The sequence below is a fragment of the Colossoma macropomum genome, unplaced genomic scaffold (assembly GCF_904425465.1).
Source record: "Colossoma macropomum unplaced genomic scaffold, Colossoma_macropomum, whole genome shotgun sequence".
Taxonomy (NCBI): Eukaryota; Metazoa; Chordata; class Actinopteri; order Characiformes; family Serrasalmidae; genus Colossoma; species Colossoma macropomum.
In genome coordinates this window covers 908,947-933,631 of record NW_023494794.1, presented here as the reverse complement: position 1 = coordinate 933,631, position 24,685 = coordinate 908,947, and the positions used below count along the sequence as shown (strand labels likewise).

The 24,685-nt window shown below is 38.5% G+C and overlaps 1 protein-coding gene across 3 annotated transcripts in view; it reads left to right on the top strand.

Annotated features, from left to right (window-relative positions):
• Positions 1 to 22,360, top strand: part of mcama (melanoma cell adhesion molecule a) — a 55,360-nt gene extending 33,000 nt beyond the window's left edge. The window contains exons 2-16 of one of the 3 annotated variants that reach the window (XM_036579834.1): positions 3,565 to 3,689; positions 3,871 to 4,096; positions 4,946 to 5,016; positions 5,105 to 5,192; positions 5,624 to 5,803; positions 7,445 to 7,572; positions 9,499 to 9,649; positions 10,938 to 11,053; positions 11,769 to 11,910; positions 12,992 to 13,122; positions 13,230 to 13,371; positions 15,305 to 15,340; positions 17,173 to 17,302; positions 18,866 to 18,980; positions 20,158 to 22,360. In XM_036579834.1, the coding sequence (XP_036435727.1) occupies positions 3,565 to 3,689; positions 3,871 to 4,096; positions 4,946 to 5,016; positions 5,105 to 5,192; positions 5,624 to 5,803; positions 7,445 to 7,572; positions 9,499 to 9,649; positions 10,938 to 11,053; positions 11,769 to 11,910; positions 12,992 to 13,122; positions 13,230 to 13,371; positions 15,305 to 15,340; positions 17,173 to 17,302; positions 18,866 to 18,980; positions 20,158 to 20,178 (1,802 nt within the window). In that variant the 3' untranslated portion in view covers positions 20,179 to 22,360. Of the gene's footprint in view, positions 1 to 3,564; positions 3,690 to 3,870; positions 4,097 to 4,945; positions 5,017 to 5,104; positions 5,193 to 5,623; positions 5,804 to 7,444; positions 7,573 to 9,498; positions 9,650 to 10,937; positions 11,054 to 11,768; positions 11,911 to 12,991; positions 13,123 to 13,229; positions 13,372 to 15,304; positions 15,341 to 17,172; positions 17,303 to 18,850; positions 18,981 to 20,152 lie in introns of all 3 variants that reach the window. The other 2 variants (XM_036579833.1, XM_036579835.1) reach the window with 2 other exon arrangements.
• The last annotated feature ends 2,325 nt before the right edge of the window (positions 22,361 to 24,685 follow it).

Below are 24,685 nucleotides of genomic sequence, written 5' to 3'. Positions count from 1 at the left end.
AGAGGGAGGGGGTGTAGGAGGGGAAAGCAGTGGCCATGACAATGGTGAGTGAATGGTGAATGGGACCAGCGGGATGTGACTGTGAGTTTAATGAGGCTGTGTGTGTGGTGTGGGTGTGCGCACACCCTCTGCACCCATTTTAGGCGCATGTGGCCACGTCCTCAGTGACACACGGTTTTCATTTTTTGTTTTAATAAACTGAACATGAAAAGCTTTAATATTTCTTGTGGTGAGGCTTAGCACTGAGGATTTTCCTAAAATATTTGCTTGTGCACAACAAAACAAAACCATAGTTCTGCAAGTCAGATTATATTAAATCATTTTTGACAGATGTGCTAGAAATTGTGTATAAATAACACAAAGTGTTAGACCTTATGTAATGTATATATGTAAGTATGTGTATGTAATAATGAAATGTGCTGTTATATATGTACTTATATGTAATAATAATAATAATAATAATAATATGTCTCATATGAGTTATATTTGTGTAGGTACCTATAGTACTATGCTAAGCTCAGACACCACCCTTTATTAATTTGAATTCCAGTCACAACAACCATAAGGTACAGGTTATCATTTTTCAGATGTTTCTGAGGAGATTAGATATAAAATAATGCACTTAAATAAGGAAGAGAAAAGTCAAAGGAAAATACAAGAGTTTTCGAAAAACTATATAGAGAAAATGGGACACTTACCAACCTTGCAAGACATGGTCAACATCAGTAAATGTGTTATCTTATGATTATTTGGACTGTAAAAAGCAGAAAATACAAAAAATTGAAAATTTGATATTATATTTGTGTAGTTTTAAGTTAAACAGATGTTTTCTGCTTTTCTTCTTGATGCTGATAAAGGAATTAATGAATTAATGACCACTTGTATTGGAAATTAGGAAAATGAAGAGTGGTCTTTTTTGAACAGTAGTGTATATGTAATAATAATGTATTCCTTATGTTCTATATATATATATATATATAAAAATATGTAAGTATTTCTATGTAATATTTTATGTCCAATGATATATGATGATATGATGTATCTGTAAGTGCTTATATTTGTTAATACTTTTCTAAATCAAATCTTAAACTAACCTTAAACCTGACCTTTGTCACCAAAAGTGGTTTGATCATTTCTCTCAAAAAATGAAACATGTAGCTTTTGTAAAAAGCCCTTTACAAAGTTGAGACTATTTTGTTGGTCCTGACATTAAGTTAGCCCTGCTTTTCTTTGTCAGTCAGGACAAAGTCAGGACATTTTTGTCCTAGGAATGTATGAAAACAAACACACACACACGGTGATGGTGAGGCCATCTCATTTCTAATGTTGTGGACCCCCAACTGATCCCCTTCCCCTTTCAGCAGTAGCTACTGACCTTCACAGTACAGACAGCAGAGGAAGTAGAGTGATGGGGTCACTGTGTAGTGGCTTCACCTTTGAACTATGGCCAACAACTCTCCTCTCCTCTCCTCTCCTCTCCTCTCCTCCCCTCTCCTGTCCGTCTCTTCGGCTGTCACTCGCCAAGGACGTGGAAATCCCATAATAGCCGTGGCTCCACCGGCACCCCACTAGCCCAGTCCCCCCCATATCCCAGATGTTTCCAATTAAAAAAGGGGGTCTTTCAGCATGGGCCTATTCTCTCCATGCTGAGAGAGAGGTTGAGAGAGAGGGGAGTGAGAGAGAAGCACTCTTAGACTGACTGTAGAGTGAGAGACAAGAGGAGGGGTTTGTGGGCAAGGCAGAAAAAAGCAGACTTTCTGTTTTGGCAGTGAAAGAGGGTCTTGAAATAAGGGGAGGACTGAGACAGGAGCGTGGGGCATTCAAAAAAGTCACTGTGGTTCAGTGGTTGGGAGTTGTTGTATGGTTCCAGCTCATTCATGATGCGAGGCTGTACTTGGAATATTATCACTCAAGTCTAAATCAGCCAGAGAACAATGGATTAAATTATGGTTTTAATTTAACACACTACAGATAAAAACAAAGGCAAACACATGTGCTGTGTGCTCCACTGTGAGTCATACTGTTAAATATCATTATTCTGTGGAGAACATAAGTGGTGTCAGAGAATAGACCATCTGCATTGGTGTAGTTTCTACATCAGTATAAACTACACTGTTGATTATTGCCATGATTTCACAGTATGTAACACTAATTTTTCACATGAGTACTGTATTCATCATTTTATTGTGAAATCTACTCAACTTAAGATATTTTCTGTAATAACAGCAAATTAGCAGGTAGATGGCGTTTCACTGTACTGCACAGCCTTATGGGATATGACAGCAAGAGACAGTTAAAAGTGAGAGATAAAAGGCATACAAATTTCGCTAAAACGTTTTTGCAAATTTTAACTGTAAAATATACATTTTTGCATTTGATTGCAATTACTGGGGTTCAGCAAATAACTAAAGAATTAATGCAATCAGTATCCAGTAATTTACTGTAATGTGATTTTTTGCAGTGTACATTAGTAGATTTTTATATTGTGCTCATGCCAATTTTTTTCTATAAAATGAAATATCATGTTTGTCTGGACTTCTGGCTACTGCTCTTGCTCAGATCTTGAACACAAGAGGGGGTTCCTCCCTCGCAGTGTAACCAGCAAGCTGATTGGCTCCTTTTCTTGAAAGGTGGGACTTTCCCTGTAAACAGACACCATGATGAGCGTTATGAACTTTCCCATTCATATTTCAGCGAGTGAACTGTCTCTTCCTTTATAATGTCTCTGTTTAGGTGACTGAGTCGACTTCCTAGCCTGCTGTAGCCAGTGCTAATGTGGGATTGTGGCCTGGACACATTCCTCAGATAACATGGCCAAGCCTGTGAAGCTGCTTCACAGCCTTTGGGCTGTCTATCACTGCCTGGTCAGTGTGCCTGTGAATTTGGGTCAGCAGTTGGAGACTGTAGCTGACCCTGGACCAGTTCAGAAGGAAAACTATGCCCTCAGACAGTAGATGGCCAATCGTGATTACATTGTGCTTCAGTTTGGCTGAAATGCTGGGAATGTCTTACCAACATAGCTCAAGTGTTTTGTGGTGGCCCTTTTTTGTTGTGAAACACTGCCATTATTCATTAGAAGTGCCCATGTCATGGAATTGTCCTAGCTTTATATTAAATAAAAAACTGATGTAATATGTGAACATTGTAAAATGGTCCGTTTCCAACACCTACTTACCTTTGGTTCTCAGTCTGTACAGGCCATATATTGAAACTAAGCCAAAAACAGCTTATGTCATGAAAGGTGTCACGAAAAACAACACGTATACATAAGTCATATGACTGAATGAGATCATTTAGTCATAGCAGTCTTCAAGGAACAGTAACAGCAGCAGCCTGTTTATTTGTAACAGAAACAGAGGGATTGCTAAATTGTCATATCATTAAATTATGACTGTTTTGGCATAAACTCACACAAACATCATAAATAAGTGATAACAAATTCTAAGAAAACAATAGGACTTTGAAGGGTTAAATGTAAAATGTTCTGTTATGGACAGATTCTCTTGCCTTTTTGCACAAACCCTTTGCTTTTGTCCTATAAAATAAAAATATTTTCCTTTGCAGTTGGAGCCGAGTTGAGCGTAGAAATGGTGGGCGACGCTGAAGTTTACAAGGCTAATTCAGCAGAAATCCGATGCCTATACAATTTCACTGAAAATGCCAGCATGGTGATGGTGCAATGGTTTGTGGTATGTACATTTCTAGATGGCTTTGCACACTTCCCAGCATCTAATTTCTGTTGCTAGCATCTAATTTTTAGCTGTACTGACAAAAATGACCAAGTGTTAGGCTGGCTTTTCTAAAATGAGACTTTATTGATTTCAGTATGAGCATCTTGTATAACTAAACTACGTTTCCCTTGAACCTTAGAATGATCCTCGAGGAAAAAGGATTAGGATAGCCTACAGTGACCTGATCACACGAAGCAAGGATGAGAACACAAACTACACTAAACGCATCCGCGTGGCAGGGGACAGTGGCAAAGAAATCCTGACCATCGTGAACGTGGAGCTGTCCGACGAGAGGGAGTTCTTCTGCCAGGTGGATGGCTTGGCAGCAGGCATTGAAGAGGGCAGGTTCCACTTAAAGGTTTTTGGTAAGTCCGCTTATCTTAATAATAACAAGAAGAAGAAGGGTGAGGGGTGTTAAAATGAATTGATGCGAGGTAGTGCATAAATCAGAAGGTGCCAATTCAACTGCACTGATTTTGTATTGTTAGAACTGTTTCAGCTTTTGGGCAGTATTTGGAAGGCTACATGAAACCTACATAAGCCTTTCATGACAACTGATCTTAATCTACATAAACTTTTATGAAAGCTTATTACAACAAGCGTCAGGCTGTTGTCCATTTTGATGTCATTTCACCCCAGCAAGAATTGCAACAACTGACACATGCTGGAATAAACCATCATAAGTGTCTGGAAAGGTTTACATCAGTTGATAGGCTTATGCAATTATTGTCAGCCCATAGAAAGTCCTCAGGCTATTTTAAATATTAATTTCCATAAAACAGCTGGGGGTGTTATTATTGTCTATATTGACCAACTCTGCCGTGTACTATTTCTAAGATTACATTAGTGTATTCACTCATTTATGTATTTTTGATAATAAATTTAAAGCATACAAAAATAGTAGAATTTAAATAAGTTGGTAAAATGCTGATACACTGAATTGTTTCCTAGAGAACTGAAATCAAATCATTGTGACTTACTACTACTACTACTAATAATATAATAATAAAATTAAATAGCGTCTTTCATATGTAAAATTGCAACGTGAAGTGCTTCTCATGATATGTAAATGAAACTATATTTAAACTTTTATTTAATAAAACTGCAATAGTAAATGAATATGTTAAAATAGGCTTTGGGAGTTTGGGAAATAGGCTGTTTCTACTGTGTTTTCCTCAGAAGAAATGATTTTTGCTTCGGTTTGTTCTGTTTAGACCCTCCGGAGCATCCTGTGATTGAAGCCGTTCATACTGGAGTTTCTGTGACCAATGACTCACCATCGAAGGTCTGTGTCAGTCTCAGGCCCTCAAACCCTGCGAGTTATGTTGTTTCTGAGCAAGTGATGTTCATATGTTCTATTTGTCCCTGATTAGATCGCAACCTGTGAAACTAGTAAAGGCTTCCCCCAGCCCAACATCACTTGGTATCGCGACCACAGCTTGCTGTCCCACAAAAATGGCCGTAAGTAAAAAAGAGAATAAATCCATTCATCTCATCCTGTAAGTTATTTACTGTAGTGTGTAACGAGGCCTGAAGGAATACTCCAGCGTTTTTCAGCTTAATCTCTGTTTGCTGCAAATGTAGCGTACAATCGATTGCCACAGACAATAATTTAAACATGTTTCCCTTTACCTAGTAAAAGAATAGAAAACCCATGGACTCAAATCACACTTCTAATAGAAGCCAATAGGTAGTTGCTTGAGTACCGGGAAACGTGTTGAAATTTTTGAGATAAACCGCAGTTGTTTTCCATCCAAGAGTAAGCAAACATGTACTAATGCACTATTTAAAACTTTTTCAATATAATTATAAGCAGATTCATTACAGAGAGAGCTCAGTGTTTCCTCTCTATCCGTCAGTTTAAAAGAGTGTTTGTGTGTGTGTCATCTCAGAGGTGCACGTGATTACTCTGGTATCCAAGGACTCCACTGGGCTGTTCACAGTGCAGAGTGAGCTCCAGTATAAGGTGACCAAGGAGGACAAGGACGCACACTTCTTCTGTGAGGTCAGCTACTACGTCCCCGGGGCTGTCCGAACAGTCGAGTCCAAAAGGGTCAACGTCAGTGTGCACTGTGAGTCTCCACACCGCCTCACCACTTGCTCTGTTTGCCCCATGACTTCTTAATGAAGGCCAAGCTGAATGCAGTGAAGGTCAAACATGTCCAAAATATGAGAGAGTGTTGTTCAAGGGCTACATATGGCCAAAACAACAAATACTCAGGAGATATATGAACTTTGCCTGAATTGTTATTGTGTTTTCAGTTTGTAACAGTTGATTTTTAAACCTCAGTCTGCAGGCTTGGGTGATAAAACGATAAAGACAGTTATCAAAAAGATTTTGAATATCGCTAAATTCAATACACTGTTGTTCTGGTCTTCAGTTGGGTATTAAAAGCAAGTTTAAAATAATAGGTGGCCATGTGTGAGTTTTACTTGCCAGTTACAGAAGTCTATCTATTCACTCAGAGCAGAACCAGCCAGACAGTTAACTGAGCTAGAGCTAGAGAGACAATTTCATTGTTGAAATGATGGTGAGTAAAAAAGGCTGTGAATTTGAGGAAAATGTCTCAGAACAAAAGGACATTATGATAGAAATGGCTACAGGTTCTCTGCAGCATGGAATTGATTCTGTTTTCTTGAATCAGATGTACTTTGATTCTTTGATTCTTTAAAAAATGGTTTGGCTTTGACCCTAGATATAGTCGATCAGCGAAGACATGTTTGTATTCCACATTTTGCTTCTTTAGTAAAGAACTTGAGCGTTGAGGCTAACATTAATAATAAACACTAGAACTCAGTAGTCACCCAAATAGCCTAAATCGTTTCTGTAAAAATGCATCAACAAAACTTCTTTCAGCAAACTGAAAACGTCAAGGTCACACAGACTTGTCAGTGTGGTTAAGAGCAAAGTATGACTTACTGTGAACTAGAAAAATGAACAAAATTGCGAGCAGCCGTTTTAGACAACAGTGTCTGTATTCATTACCTTGTCTGAAATGGCTGGAGAAGCTTTGTTTATTTTTACTGTTCACAGTAAGTCATGCTCTAAACCACATCGACAATTCTGTCAACAACCATAATAAAGACTTGGATGCTGGTTGATTGGGTTGAAAGACATTTTGGCAATATATTTTTACAGAAATGATTTGGGCTGTTTGGGTGACTATTGAGCTCAAGTGTTTGGTAGGCAACATTAGCCATGCAGCTCCAGCACCAAACTAAAGAAGCAAAATTTGAATTCTAAACATGTCTTGGCTGTTTCATTAGTATTAGGATTAGTAAAAGCATAAAATAATTGTTTATGATTAAAAATGACATCTAATATTTTATTGTATATTATGTTGTATTATATTATATGTTAGTAATTGTACATTAATAAATGAATAAGTGAATCAATGAATGAATGAGGGCTTAAAAATGGCTGTAGAACTATAATGACATGACACTGTATGGTTGGGACTGATGTGAACCATTTGAATGTTTGAAATGCTTCCACTTGGAAGTTCCAAACACCATCATTTTTCCCAACCTACCCTCAAAAAGTGACTTATTCAGCATCAAAGCAGAACTGTTTCGGCCATGACGCGGCTGCGGAATTCCCGGCTTTGTCACTCCTGACCGAATGGCTGCGATGTTGAAGCCACACTGCCCTGGTAACGCATGTCTGAATGGCCGGCCATTTATGGTCTCTGCTTTTTTTTTGTGTCCCACAGACCCCACGACCAAAGTCGAGATGTGGAGGGAATCGCCCCAGGGTCTGGTCAAAGAAGGAGACACAGTGGAGATCCGTTGCCGTGGTGACGGCAACCCCCCGCCACCCATCACTTTCAGTCGAGAACAAGTGAGAATGGCCCCCCTATTTTTTTCTGTCTTTTTTTTGCATTCTTCTTCCCCTCATTTTCTAGCGGAGGGGGCGGCATAGCAGTGAGAAAAGGCTGACATGGGAGACATGTGGCCTGGAGAACATGCTTTGTATCCAGACTTTAGTGTGGATCGAACAGTAATGTGCTCAGCAGCAGTGGTTAGAGTAGAATTGCAGCAATTTATAAGATTTCTGCATAATTTAATAGGCGAGACGGTCATTGAGAGTGGTTTGATATGAAAAGGTGCATTGTAGAGCCAGGGGTCACAATGTCTACAACACAAGTATAGCCATTTTATTCACTGTCTAATCCAGTGAACTTACACGTCTTTACAAGTTTTTATATGGAATGTTGATGATGGTAAAATACTGTTAGAAAATGTTAAAATAGGAGTTCTTTGGGTACTGTTTTGTCCTAAAATACATTTTAGGCCAAAAGTTTAACTCAAAACTGTCCTGTCACTATATTAATGTCTCTGGCATGATGTAGCTTGTAAAGGAAATAAAGTTCTCTGACATCTGTTCTCTATCCACCATCACTGTGAACAATTCAATTCAGTGGAGCATTTTACATTAAATCATTCTGAATGTTCAGATCACTCTTAGCTGCAAAAATCTGTGGAATCTCATGCTTAAAGGTTTCGGAACAGCTGTCTCATTGCAAAATATTTTTAATCCAAATGAGCATAATTTCTTTTATCAGTTTAATAATAACTTCACATAAACCAGTTTTATTTTGTGCAAAACAGTACGTCTGTATTTATATAGCCATTTTTATTTTAATTACCTACAGTCATATACAAAACTTTCAGAGCCCCTGGTCAAATTATGTTTTGTTGATTTTGAAGTGAAAAGTTAACACATCCTCTACAGAGAACACACTTCTGTGCATTTTAATGCACAATTACTGTTTATCCACTGAATTTAACATATTGGGAAAAAATGCAACATAAAATGTGGCTTGTGTAAAAGTTATGGCATATTTTATGTTTTAAGTTTTTTATGTTAAACTCAAGTTTAAGATTTGAAGAAAAATGCCATGAATAAGTTTGTTGCCTATAGAGGATGTGTTAACTTATTTTCAAGTAGAAAATCTACAAAACGTAATTGGACTTGAGGTGCAATTACACATTATACAGGGAGATTCATTCTGTTGTAACTCCCGTTAGGATGAAGCAATCTGAACCAAAAAGATGCGCTACATACCTTGACGTATGTGTAATCGATTGCATTACATGCGATGCTGGAAGTGATCTCTGTTTTCTGCCAGACACATAAAGGGGTATGGGGGTATGCACCTGGAAGTTGCAAACGGAGGTTAAACGTCGCGTCAGCAGTCCGGTGCCTACCTCATCGCTCCGACGTAGGGGCATCCCGGCTGGTTCGAAGCTACATATACCAAGGAGCACATTGCACATTGTTTCGTTCAGATTGCTTTGTCCTTGCGAGAGTTATTACAGAATATTTGGGGCCTCTTTTGAGTGAATCTCCCAGTAGAATGCCTAAGTCAAGTAAAAAAGACTCTGTAAACTAGGCAAATGCTTATATGTGTATGAAGAAGTCATGGTGTTCTCAAACTTTTGTAGGCTGTGTAAATTTGAATAATTACAGTTTGAATACATAAAGTAATAATAATATATTGCTGTTGCGCAAAAACCTCAACATTTGTCATTTTTTAATAAAACACTGATTACCCTTTGCATTGTGTTAAAATTTCAAGATGAGTGGACTGGTAGAAATGTTATGTTTAAGATGATTTTTCTTACTCCTGATAGTTACCATCTTGGAGATGCACGGTTTTGTTCCGACAGTGACAATTTGTAAACATTACTGCTTTCTCTGAACTTTACACCAGCGGAGAGTGATCAGTCGTTTTCTGCTGTCTGTCCTCTGTGTCCTCTTTAGCATCCAGACGAGGAGCTGGAGGCTGATAATGACCTGCTGGTTCTAAAGGAGGTGACCCGTGGTGACAGCGGCAAGTATCTCTGCCGTTCTCTAGACCTGGGCTCGACAGACTATGAAGACGTGGTGGGGAATCTCCAGCTTACCGTGCACTGTGAGTAGCTGCAGCTCTAACACTCAACATCCTGGGGACTGAACTTGATCCAAGTTCCAGTCAGACTTCACTGCTTACACCTGATTCTGCTAATTGGGTTCTGTTCTTTGTTGTGGAAGTAAGATGGCTGGAGAAATCAAGTGTTGTTGGTACGAACGCCTGCAGGTTGGTTTTGCTTTGTTTTGCAGTTGGGGGTCTAATCTTGAATTGCCTGCTGCTAAATATAATTCCTTACTAACAATATTAACATTTTAGGGTGAGGTATTCTTTTAGAAGAGCCCGTATCATGGAGAACACATTTTGCTTGCTTGTGTTGAATATGAAAGGTTGATGTAAACATTGTTTCAAAATGCAGCATTTGTTCCCTGTACACTCTATGCAGAGATGAAGCACCAAAAAAGCCTGCTGTCAATGTTATTGTGATGTTATGAATACCAGCACATTTATACCATCACATGAATACCAGCATTTACACTGCTGTGCAAAAGTTAGAGACCACTCTTCAGTTATCTAATTTCCAGGCAAAGTGGCCACAAAACACATTTAACAGAAAGCCCCAACAACTAAAAACAATGGGCCTCATTCACCAGCCATTCTTAAGAAGAACTTTTGTCTTAAAACCCACTCACGCAGTTTTCTGATTCTGGCATTTACTTGGGTTTTCTTATGTGGGATTTGTATTTAGGTAAAAACCTTTCTCAAGAACAAATTTAAGAAGAAACTTAGGAAGATAGGAAGATACTGGTGAATGAGGCCCAGTATCATTTTTTTTAGTATTTAGTGTGTCCTCTCTTTGCCTTCATTACAGCTTCCCATTCTTGTCAGGAGTCTTGCTTGTTAGTTGCATTTTTCTCTTTCTCATGATCCAAGTAATCCCAAACACATTCAATGTGAAGTCTGGACTCTGGGGAGGTCAGTCCATGGTTCTGAGAACACCAGCAGCTTCTTTGATTTACAGATTTCCGTTTCCCAGTAACAGCTTACGTGTGTTCTCTGTAGAGGACGTGTTAACTTATTTTCACTTAGAAAATCAACAGACATGTCATTTGACCAGGGTGCTCAGACTTGCATACCACTGTAACTGCATTGTCAGTGGTGGGGAAAGTTTTAATCTAAATACACAAGCACAAGCAGACGCAGAGCTGCATAGAACATGTCCTCTTTATCTTTAAAACATGTGTGGTAAATTCACTCCCGAAGGCAGACAGTAATAAGTCATAGGGGAGACAAAGGTTCTTAGCACAGATTATGTGACTGTGCATGTGTGTGTGTGTGTGTGTCTGCATAGATCTGGACCCAGCTGTTGTGGTGCCCAAAGACTCTGAGGTTATGCAGAAGGGGGAGAACTTGACAGCCACCTGTAATGCCTTATCTTCTCTGGAGACGAACACTGTGTGGAGTAAGGTACGTTCACACTGTCTCACTGTTCAACAACTCCTAGGCTTCCAAACTGAGAATCCCAAACCCAAAGGGTGACACAAAACCTGCATGCAACACTTACAAAGCCAAGACAACCACAAGACAAAGATGTGGGGTACATATGCAAGGGAACACAGGGGGGAACAGTGAGGGGACGTGGCAACAGACAAGACACAGTGTACATAGTGTGACACTGAGGATGTAATCTTAGAAGGAACAGACAAAGAAAAAGCAAGGCAGGAATGCCACAATAGGAAAATGTTTTTTTCCGACAGCTGAGCTGTAAGTGATCTTAGGAGTTTACTGTGAATTTGTCTGGATGGGCTGTAACGCTATGTTATAAGCAACATAATGAAATAGAGTTAATTATTCATTTGCTACCCTTAATCCAAAGCAATATAGTCACTGCCTTTCAAATATGAGGAATTGTAAAGTGTAGAAATTATTTGAAAGCTATATTAGTACTATTAGTGCATTTAAATAATTTTGCACACACACACACACACACACACACACACACACGCATATATATGTGTGTGTGTGTGTGTGTGTGTGTGTGTGTGTGTATGTGTGTGTGTGTGTGTGCGCTACAACATTTTATATTATTGAAAACAGTGAGTCCAAATATTTAGTACTGTATCAACAATGCATTAATAATTAATCCTCCACTCTGACTGTATGTCTGTCTCTGTGTGTTTAGAATGGTATAGAGATTAGAAAGGGAAACGTGCTGCATCTGCAGGATGCTACGTTTGACACAGCTGGACATTACCACTGTGAGGTGACCGTTCCATCCCTGCCAGGTCTGCATACCAGAGGATCAGTTCACATCATTGTGCAGGGTAAGCACTACAGACCAGCCAGCAGATCACATGGCACACATTTATCTGCAATACAGTGAATCAAGCCTACATTGCAAGTCAGTGGCCTGTATGTTCAAAACTTTAGTGATGTTCCCTTTAATGAAAATAAATCTGCATTCAGAGTAGTTATAGAGCTTGTGTGTCCATGTTGGCCATGAAATAAATCAGTGTGTAGAATCCAAACTGTGTGTGCTTTCATGCTTTCTATCACTATGTAAAAGAAGCATGAGTTTTTTCTTTATTGCTTGATGTACTTTAATTTTTTTTCAAGTGAGTGTGATTCGTATTATTGACTTGTTTAATTGGAGTTAGGATAAAATGCAACTGATACAGCCGTATGCAAAAGTTTGTTTTTGCTGCATGAAGTTTCAAGTTATTTAAAAGTGTCGTTAATAGTGATGTAACGATGCATGATGACAAATCAAAAATGTGATAATGAACTGTGGAGAATAGGCATGCTATTACTTAAGGGATCAAATGCAGTTGCACTGTTTGAGCACCAAAGTTGGCAAACAATCTGCACCGTTTAACCACACAGTTGTTTTTTTTAATTCAAATGCGAATTTTGAACCCAGTATTGAGAATTGCATCAAACTGAGGGCTGAGTGTATTGTTACACCCATGGTAGTACATACAATCATTTAACTATTATGTAATTACATAATTAATTACATAATCTATTACACAATTAACAACATTTACACTCAAGTTACATTTTGTGTAGACAAATTTGAGTCTACACTTCCATCTTTTAGTTTGTTAAAATGTCAAAAACTGAAAAAAATGTGGCAAAAATATAAAGGATGATTATTCATTCCACAAAACAAGCCTTTATATACAACAGTAACTTGTGATCAAACACAAATCATAATGAAATATTTCTTCTTCTATTTAGAAAATGTATCTTTTGAAAAGAGCTTGTTTCAGTGTTATGGGTGAAAAAACGATTCATAAGAAATTGCAACCTGCTTCTTCTAAGAGTTAAAGTGTATTAAATTACCATCTGCTCTGTAAATAAATGCACTTTCGTTTATTTCTGCTGGAATTTGATCTCCTGCAGGCGCTCCTCAGTTGAGAGATGTCAAAAAGGAGGTGAGCATGAGTGAGAAGGTGGGAAAGTGGGTGAATCTGACATGTGAAGCAAGAGGATACCCCAGACCCATCGTTACCTGGAGCATCACTGGCAGCCCTGTAAGAAACGCACAACACCTTTGAGGACTTTTAAACACACTGACCTTGGCGGCTAATAAATATTTGTATGGGTGAACTGTTGACCTTTGGGTTGTATTTGTTTTTAGGACTGGCGAGAGGTTGTGAGAAAAGAGACAGAGGACTCTGTTCAAACTATAATGACTCTCAAAGTGTCTAGAGACACTGTGGCCACGTGCAACGCTACAAACAAAATAGGGGGGGAGACCAAAATCTACACCATCAGTAGCAGTAAGTTTCACAGGTTCTGGACAACTCTAGCCAAACACTGTTGTCACAGAATGCTTTTATTATTTTTGTTATTTTGTTTCTGTGTAATATGTGTAAGCATGCAATCACTAGGGCTGTCAAAGTTAACGTGTTAATAACATGTTAACACAGATGGTTAATGCTACAAATCTTCTTAACGCTGTTAATGAATTTATCTAATTTGACCATTCGAATTCCATTTATATCTCATTTTGATGAGGGTTGTGCATGTTGACTAGTTTTTATATTCAAGTGGTCGCAAGAGTTCACAAAATGGTCAACCACAGAGAAGGAAATAAACTAAGCAAAAAAAAATAGCAGGTCTGAATTATGTAGTGCTGTGGCTGACCTTGTAAGGTGACATCACTGGTATTACGGAAAAATTTAACAGCACGCAGAGAAATACGTTTCAAAACATGCTCTGTTATTCAGAAACATGAGCTAAAACAACAGCTAACCAGTACAACCCTGCGTGTTGATGGAGACTCGTCTTCTATGGGTTTTTTCCTCTTCAGTGGATGATGTGCCAACATTTTGGTTTGTTAGAAAAATGTAGTTTAACTGTTTCTAGACCTAACATCAGCCTAGCTTTTTAGCACTAAAAGCTGTGCAGTCTTTGTCTCCACGTTCTTAACAATGCATCCTTGGCAAAGCGGCCACATTAAGGCACTCACATTTTGGCGTAGCAAAGTGTAACAGCATACTTACTCATAAGTATAGGCAAAACTTTCACAATTTACAGTTCAGTTAAAATATAAAATCACATAAAAAATAAAATTGTTAGCCTGTATAGTTGCTCTGTCTTCCTGTGACAAAACGTAACGAATACCTAAATAGTGATTTTAGCATTAAAATACTGGCATCTCGAACAGTTACCCGAGTACCCGTGCTTATGCCTACTTTTGATGAAACCAAAGTTATTTCCCGCTATTCCCATGCCGTGAATTTGTTTATCACTGACTTTGTGTCTGAAGTATCATCATTTAAGAGCAAAACACAGCACTGATACTGGCAATACTAGCATCAATAATGTTAGTACTGGAGGACACCTTCAGTAGACTACACTGGTCAGTGCTTGTTGGAAAACGATGGATAAATCAACAAGCAGCAAACTAACAAAAGCAACAGCGAAGTGGAAAGCAACAGTTCCTCTCAAAACAAGACAATGTAGCGATATGAGAGCAAGAAGCTATGATTGTGGAGGAGTTGGAATCATTGATCATTGTATATTGGCTGGAACATGCAGCCACTGTTGCTCTCACTGAATGTTGTTCACTCTATGAAAATCATCTGAATTTCCATAGAGTGAACAACATTCAGTGAGAGCAACAGTGGCTGCGTGTTCCATGAATTTCATGTGCAGTTCATGTGAAGCCTGTGCTCACATGATGAAAATAAAGTTACTGAATTATTGAAAGTAATAAATACATTCTGATGAAGCTTATTTGTCCACTATAACGAACTGCACTGCTTTTTAAATGGAACATTTTCTCTCTTTAGGGTCAAATTTGATAAATGCGATTAATCAGAATTAACCACAAAAATAATGAGATTAATCACAACTAACTACGAAAAATGTGATTACTCGTTATCTTTTTGGCAGCCCTGGTACATAATTAACTATGTAGTTAGTGATGTACCAAATTACACTTCAGTTCAAATTTCTCTGCTTATTTCAAGGAGCTATAAGTGAGAAATATACGCTTTTGTTGTGACTGCTGATAACTGTGATTTCTAAGGGTTACATAAAAGATAATATATGTAATAGAATAAAACAGAAATGCTACAGAGATCATGATGTATATGGAAGTATAAACTGGTCAGTGAGTATAAAATACTATGAGTTACACAGAAATTAGATGTTTATTAGAGTGTATTGACTGTAAAGTTGCTTTCTCTTTGCATCTCTCCACAGTTCCAATCATAGGCACGACCTTAAGGAACACTGCAGGTAACGACCTCTCACGGCTGCAGCAACCTCACCCCGAACCCCAGCTTTCATTTCTGCCTCCCGATATCCATCCACACCATACAATGAATGATCAGCTGACATTTATGAATAATGCATGCATTTTTTTTGGTGGAGGCAGTGCAGAAGTTAGATTGGCTCCCCTCACCAGCCCCTGGGCATATTTAAAATTCTGTGTGAAGAAAAAAAAAAAGAGAGCTGAAATCAAGGCAGACTTTGCTTAGGCAAACATATCCAACACCAAATGTTTTTTTTTCTTCCCCTCAAGATGAATGTATAATTAGCTTCCATAGAAAATTAGCAAAAAAGATGTTTTGAAGTGGTGGAGCGGAGTAGCAGCACACTACAGTTGTTGGGGTAAATGTTTGTGGTGGCAGCATGCTGTTTCATTGAGAGTGGATTCAACTCGTAAAACTCATTCCCAGACGATTGTTTGTCGTCTAACTCCCCGTTTATATATAGCATTTGTTACCAGCGCCTCAGAATGGCAATTCTTTCTTTTTAATTTGTCTCTCAGGAGGAGTAAAGCTCCACCGCCATTTGCCTCTTATTGCTGTTGTGCATTAGCTATTGTATTATGCAAGACTGCATTTCGCATTAATTGAGCAATATCTATTAAATCTCTCAGAGTAGTAAAGTCTGATAAATTCGTTTTTCCAAAATTGACAGAGTTTTACCTGGCTTGAGACTAAGTGGTCTGTAAGTGTAGAAATATTCCAGCCTGGAGCCATGTGCTCTGACTTTCAGGCTGTTAACATAATGGAAATGTATTAGGCCAGATTGTGCCGTAAAGCTCGGCCCGGTTCACTCCTAATAACACAGCATGTTGAAGCTCTGATGTTGTGACTGAAATTGATCTGTCCTACCTCACTGGTTTTGTGCTATATTAATCAATCTACAGAATTGGTTTAAAGTCAGAGCTCAACACCCATTTCAGACTTTTAACTGACTTGGACTAAAATCCTTTTACTTTGAGTGACTCTTTGCATGATTAAACCACAACAGTCATAACACTACTGAAACTTTACCAGATGTTTCAGTGATGACGATTTTAACTGTTTTTGAGCATAACTCAAAAATGCTAGCTAGTACATGACTAGCAAACACAGCTTTGATCAGTTGTACACACAAAATCATAACATTTTTATTAAAACACAAAAAAGTTTGCTTAACATGTGTTTTGGTATTTTTAATACCAAAACACATATTTGTGGTTTTAATTCTTAACGTCACATGTTGATTTTCAGACTTTAGGACACATTTACTTCAAAACAATAGGATCTAACTGCTCACTGTGTGGCCATGAGAGACAGGAATGCAGCAATATACATAGGTGTGGCTAAAATAAGTCTCTGCCTATGGACTAAGACTCCATCGCTCACCACTTTGAGCTCCACCTTCACAAGCCATTGGTTTTGAATTTTGAAAATTTCACACTCAGTCTGTTTTTAATGTTAATAAATCTATGGTCCAGCCCACATTGGGCCCAAAACGGCTCACGGTTGTGCTCTGACATTCTTGTTACAAGATCACGTCTGGCTTCGCGAGACCAGTTGAACCTCTGGAAGCAGAACACAATAGTACTCTTGGTTCTATACCATCAGAAGCACTTAGTGGGGAAGAATGTGGGAGGAAAATTTTAAAGATTTGGTGAACGTTTCCTTTCAGTATCTAAGTGTTACATTGTATCACTTGCCATGACCTTCATTGGGTTATTAATATTTGTTGACATGCTAATAGGCTATTATTGGCAGCCTGTGTACAGTTGTAGTCACTCTAGTGCTAATGCACAGCCTCTTTCACTGTTCCTCTAGTCGATAACAGCGGAGTGATCATCGTGGTCATTGTTCTCAGCATTCTGCTCCTGGCCCTCTTGGGCAGCATCCTCTACTTCCTGTACAAGAAGGGCAAGTTACCGTGCGGACGTTCTGGCAAACAGGAGATGTAAGTCTTTGTAGAGTTTTTGTGCTCACACTCCTGTATATTTCCTTTGAGATCATTATTATGAAGGGAGCCTTTGAGTTGAATGCTAGACAAGCCACTGTTGATTTTTTTGTCGATTGAAAATGTTTTCATTGTATTTGTGTTGTTAAAGATTGTGTTTCTTTAGTGCTGTTCGGATGGGATAAGTTTTCCAAATATATGTACGTGATGTTGCCACAGGATGTCTGCAATATTTATGTATTACAAAGATTACAAAGTCTACAAGATTCACACAAAGTTTCACGCGTAATACAGATCTAGTTGCTCATGTCCTGACGTTTATCCCATTTTTTCTCATCCTAACAGTCCACTTAGCTAAATGTGATTAGTGAATGCAATGAAGAGAAAAGTTGATTTATTTGGCGATTCTCATTGGTGATTATGTCAGCATTGATATTAGGTAGGGGGTTTAAAGTCACCTATCAAAATCGCCACATAAAACCAACCTTTGCTGTCATATCACACTGCATTTAATGTATCGGCTTGATTTTGGCCACACAGAATACAAGTTAATACTTCATCAAGTGCCTCCATACTTGAGGGGACCAACATGAACATTTTGTGAACATGCTTACGTGTATACCTTCTAGTGCAAGATCCCACAGTTTGAAGACTTGAAAAGACTAGAAAACCCCCTCCTGATGATGTATCTTGGAGGAAGAAGTAGCTCCAGCAACTGCTTTTGGTGAAGTTTTAGGCGTGGGCTGTTTTGAAAGGGTTTTTTTTTTTCTTAAACGGCGAATGCAGAGGGAAGGCAGATAGCTAACATTACTGCTCGGAAGCTGAATATCTTATTGCAGCCGTCTAACTGTAGCGACTTCATTTAAATTGCCATTACTATGTACAGAGTGGGTTATTATAACAAGAGAAATGACTCATCAGATGAGGAAGACTTGCTAAAAGCTATATTTATCAAGGTAGCTAGATATTTAGATACCTTACCTCAGCTTGCTTTCTTTCTCTGATTGAAAGGGTACAAAACATGTCAGTGGTGTCTTTACAATTTTGTTTGATTACTGAGTCAGTAGAGTCATTAGAGTCACTCTAATGCAGCAACTAGGCTAGTAGTCACGATTGGTTGACACCACAGAGATTCTGAGTGGTTGTATGATGTATTTGCGAAATGCATGCTGGTGTCGTAGTGAGAGAGCACTGTAGAATGAAACATGAAAAAGATATGAAAACATGAATTCTGCTAAAAAAAAGCAGTGAGGCTGAGGGATATAATGCTGTACTACAGAGCGCTGCATAACACAACGAATAATGTATTAAACTCTAGTTTTAGGTCAGAACGTGCGTTTATGAAGAACTCCTTTTCCACAGGATATGACAGAATAATTACTAATATGTTGGTAATCATGAGGTTCACTTTATAGACGCTTCCATTGTGTTTTTAGACACAACAACCTGCTTGTAAAAAGTAATCTCATCCCAATAGCACTTTTGTGTGGTCTTTTCCATGCCAAATGCTGCAGCATATTAGAGTTAGCATGTTGTTAATCTCTACAGCATTAATCCCTTTAGCACCAAGGAGAAAACCAATAAGGATGACATCGTCATGGAGATGAAGGCGGATAAGACAGAGAACTCGGTACTACTAAAGGGTGTCAATGGTGATAATAAACCACCTGGTGATCAGGTAACTATAAAACCTGAGAGAACAACAGCAAGTGAATTCTACTGTATTCTATTATACTCTTTTTGGCCACTTTATTAGAAACTCCTCACTCCATCTTACTGGTCTGCACACACTGCCGCCCATCTGTTGATGCACAGTTTGTATTAGCCATTCTTTGGCGCTCCATCGATGGTCAGTTTCGGACCATAGAGCTGCTCTTGACTGGATATTTTTTGGTGGTGGACCACTGCAGCAACCCCAACAACACCGCTGTGTCTTATACACTCGTACAAGCACAACACTCTCTACCACTGCAAATGAGAATGGTCCACCAGTTACATAATGACTAGTCAACAGTGGTCCTGTTGTCAAGGACTGACCAGTGTTGAATGGGGTAGAAGATTGTGTATCCTCTGTATGGGCTACAGTCTGTAACACCTACATAGTGGACCTGTAAGATGTCTGGAACTCATAAAGTGGCCAGTGAGGGCCCGTACAGGATTGGAGTTTCTAATAAAGTGGTGAGAACTCCACCAGTTTCTCAAAATGTGTACATCATTGAGTCATTAAGATGTAAACACGTTTAGCCAACTATTGATGTGAAATGCGCAATTCTAGAAATCCAGAAACATCAGAAAAGCCAGAGTTGTTAACGGTGGTGATAGGAACCAGATGTCTGAAGCATTTAATGCCTTCAGAAGTTGCATCACAGAAAGATATGACATAAAATAGTTGCAAGTATATTGCCTGACATTGTTTTACTATAGTTCTGAGATGTTTTTAGGGCTAAAACAGGTATTTTTTAATACATTTGTGGAGGAGAGGTAAGCCAGGGTGCTGTAAGGCAAAACAGTACCCAAAGAAAATCATTATCAACATTTCATATGTAAACTTGTGTAGGTTCACTGGACATTTCAGATGGTAAACAAACTATATTTGCGTCATAAACATTAAAAGACCCCTGGTTCCTGTCATCACCACTGTAAAGAAATGTAAGTCGCTAAGTTTCTCTACAGTGAATCACTTTACACCAACTTACACCTCAGTGACTGAATAATATGAAATTTTTTATTGGTCAGTGGAAAAGGTTCAGTGGGGCTAACATTCAGCAGAAAACACAACACACTGATTTATAGGACGTTTTAGGTCTCTAATTATCTTTCTTTCTCTTTCTTTTCTCTTTTTTCCTGGAGTAAAGTACATTGACCTACGCAAATAACAAGGACAGGGCCAAGGACTGAAGATGCCAGCTGAAGCCAGTTCAGTGCCTCCTCACTGACCCAACAATCAAGAGTTAGGATGTATGGATAACGTCTGGTGGAGCAGCCATCTTTTTGGAATAAAGAAGACTTCAGACTTTGTTCTTTTCTTTTTATGAGCAGCAGTATTCCTGATTGGGCATATTGGACTAAAGTGAGCTCATTCAAACAATGCCAGATTTCATACTTATTTTCTTTCCCCTTTACAATGTTTCTATAAATGCCAATCAGCTTAACAAAACAATGTCAGTTTCAACATACGGTCTTCATACATTTTAAAAAGTGTATATATTATATATAATATTTAGTTACTGAAAGAGTTCTCACTCGGCCCTTTTGGATTGTTGATAGCGTTTCTAAGCTCTTCTCCGCATGTAAAAAACTTTTTTTAAACTATAAGCCAACTCCAATTATAAGCCACTATTTTACCGCCATTAAGCGGTGAAATCATCACAATAAATGGACAAAATAAGCTCATTCAGTATGACTCAATAGCATGATTGAGGTTGGACCAACATGCGGTACTTTTCAAAGAGGTCTAGTGGTCAGTTGAAACCCCAGACTTGCAATTGAAACCTTGGACATGTTCCAGAGTCATTTTCTCACACAGTCTTAACTACATTTACCAAAAGTTTCACAAAGCAGCCATGACCATTACAAAGCTTTATCACGTGATGTTTTCAGTTCTTGTAAGCAGTAGCCAGTAAGAGGGCCAGGCAAATCACAATAAACGCAGAGCTAAAGAGGAAAAAAAGGTGTGGTCATCACCAACCTGAAACTACTGCCCAGCTCTTGTACTGTTTGTAAATATTCGTAGCAGAGGAAAGTGTAGCTGTTCATGTTCTGACTGCTGAGGGGAATCAACTTCCTCTTTTTTTCTGCCTCACGTTTTTTTCAGCAGCGTGTTCATTTCACATAAATGTTAATGTAAAACTTCTTAATGCCTGTTCTGTTCTTTTTGTGTGTGTGTGTGTGTTCGGCGAAGGGAAAAGGGTGATGTTTTGTCTCTTTGAAGCACAGCGTGAGTTTTGAGGGAATACTTCAGTCAGCGGTGCTAATGTTGCTAACAGTGAGTGAAAAAGAACAGCCACCAGTTAGCACTGCAGATGCCATCATGCTAATTGGCCTTGCTAACTTTGGCCAGTGTTCTGTAAAACCTGTCCAATGGTTGCTATGATAGAATAGGTCAGTTGGTGGCTACATGGTTTTATTCACTGGTAGCCACATTAGCACGTTTTCTCAGGCTATTCGTTTCAAGAGAATAGCATGATACCTTGGCTTGTTGACCTGTTGACCTTTGGCTGGGGGGTGAGGAGGGGGCCCACCTCCGTAACTGCTGTGTTTGAGAAAGTTTTTTATGTTAATTCTTTGGAAAATGTGACCAAGTTCAAATGCCGGTGTGTACATGATCTCCATATGTGCTGCCATTGCTTTTAATATAAAGTTAGTGTGTTAGCCCTGCCATTGAGAACACTGTTGTACATGTCTAATGGTGATGGAGTGCGTAGGCAGTCAGTCTGCACCTCAACTTTTACAGTTAAGCTAGAGGTCGTAACAGTTATGATAACTCAAGTTAACTCAAGAGTCTCCTTTAGCCAAAAGACAAGCCTTTCCAGTAAGAGGAAAGGGAAGGCATGCTCTTATTGGACAGTCCTTACTCTGGGTTTAAAGGAATTAGGGATGCACCGATATTGGAATTGTGAGCCAGTGTGTGCCAGAATCCAATATTTTTTAAATACATACTTGCCGATGCCAATGCCAATACATAAATATTTAAAATTCTAATTTAAAATTAGAAATTGAGACTAAATTCACCTGGATTAGCATTCCAGAGAAATGTAACATTTCTTTGTTACATTTACAAATGCAGTAATAGAAGTAAAATGCAGTTTTGTGCAGGACAATAAACACGTAATCAAATATAGGTTTGAAATGTCAGTCAAATCTAAACATCAGTGATACTTTTTAAAGCAAATATCTGCCAATACTGATATGGTTCCAATATCTTCATGCATCCCTAAAAGGAATACTCCAGCACTTTTCAATCTTATTTTTATTTTCCACATCTGTAGCATATGGTCAGTTACAATGGACACTAATGTTGACAAGTTTTCCACAATCTATAAGAACTGTAATCTGTTAGAATCCCTGTAACAGAAGACAATGTACAGATGCTTTTTTTACAGCACAGTGTTCATTTAGGACGCTGTTAAGCTTGCACCGCTCCTGTGCTGAGGACAGGCTCAGATTTGGCTTTTTTAGTCACATTTTAATCAAGTAAAAGAAAAAGGGACCAGCTGTGATACCAGGTTATAAATTTTATGTTTTCTGTTTATTGAGTGTAATGCCGCACGCAAGTGAAAGTCATGCTTAAACTACTGTAAGATGGTTAGATGCCTCTCGCTCCTCGCCTTGCGCATCTTCAGTACAGCAAGACACGGTTCAGTAGGACAGACCTGATCGATGTATATAAACACGTTCACCTGTGCAGTTCCTTAAGGGTTTTTGTAGTAATGTTCTAGTTTTGCTTATGTGTGTAAATTAAGTACATGTGATTTGATGCTTGCGTTTTTTTATATACTGTTTTTTTGCAAAAAAAAAAAAGCCAAATAAAGCTATGTTACATTTAAAATGAATGTTGTCTGTTAAATTGTTTTCAGCTGAGGAAACAGAAGATAAGGAGTGCCAGTGTTACATTGCAGGGTCTTTACTGATGTAAGTTTGTGAGTAGATTTCATTGATGTAGTAAATAAACCTAAAATGTATAATTTCATGCTGTTTGCTGTCACATATGGAAACGGAACTGCAAAAACAGGCTGTTCTGAATTCACTGCTTTTGTGAAGTCACAAATATGATCACATTTACATGTATCCACCTAATCAGCCTGCAGCAGTTTAGCTCTGCCCATTTCTGCTAAAGTTGCTGTTTCAGCCCAAGCTGCTTTCTGAATGAGGCACAAGGGTAGCCAATCAGAGCAGAGTTTATTTACATATTTCCATCTTAAAGGCACAGTGACAAAAACAGGCTGTTTCATTGTAACAGATAAAGAAAGGTTGGAGAATTGTCATGTAAATATGAAAGATGACTGTTTTGGTAAATAAACCCTCACAAATATCACAAATGTACTTCAGTAAACAAACAAACATAAAAAACAAATTACAAGATAAATGTAGGATATGAGACCTTTAATGTAATTCAAATTCAATTCTTGGTGCTCTTAGGTGTTTGTGAATCTGAATTTAAGAATGGTTGGAACATCATTTAACTTTTAATGTACTTGACCTGCTCCTTTATTCCATTTCCATTATATCTCCTTTACTCCTTCATCCCATTGAAACTAACAAGCAAAAACAACCTGAGCTCCCATTCAAAGCTTTGGCTTTATTGCTGTAAAGCAGTCTGAGTCCTAATGATAAGCAGAGAAACGGCGCCCTCTGCCGGGGATTGTGAAACACAAAGCAAATTAGACGTCTGACTTTTTAAATCATTTTTCTATCTGCACTGTAACGCTGTGACATAGAAAATGAAATGCCAGAATGATAATTGCATTTTATTTTGTACATTTGTCAGAAAATATGAAGAAAATATCCAGAAAATTAAAGTTCAAACGTAAAGACTGTAATTTCTGTTCCATTTTGGTATACTTTTTTCGTACTACCCAATGAAAATAGGTTTTATAATTTTCATTTTATCATTTTAATGTTGAGTTTTTGACATATCAGCCTGTCGCTGTCGGCTTTTGTTCGCCCAGCATGCGCAACGGTATTGACGCACTGCATCATGGTTATTGTAGTTTTTAGGGACGCCTATTCACATTAAAACAATATCTGAATCTCAAGTGGCTCCCTATTACACTATGTAGGTGATATAGCGACTTCTACAACCAAAACAGAGCATGAAATTTCATGAGAATTTTAATTTTAATCTCGCGTCTTTTTTTAGCCACCACACGAGATCATTCATTTGCTTAATAATTTAATTCAGGAACAAAACTTTAGACTAAATTGGGTCGAAACACTAAGAAAGCAGAATTACACCCTTATTTTGGTGTAATTTTGCCTGTATACTGAGAAACCTTGCTTTGTGAAACATTAGGAGACTAGGACAACACCGTTCTAGTTACGCTACCGTCGTGTTTTAAAGGGCCCATACTGTCCTTTTTTGATTACATTTTCCCCTCTGAAGTCCTCTTATGATGTTCGTGTGGGTTTAGGCACCAAAAAACGGCACCAGAAGTTCTGTCTGATGAAAAACTCATCACAACTTCACCGTGAATGTGTAAACTGCATTAAACTGAATCTGATACGCCACTGATACATACGGGCTCTTTAATCACCACTGCAGTTCGCTGCCACGGCAGCAGGGGGCGCATCTCTTCTCCTATTGGCGCGCTGTGTCTCGCGTCTCTGCGTCGCGTTCTCGAATGGCGTCCTTGACGACGGCGGGTTTTAGGTCCATCACGGAAG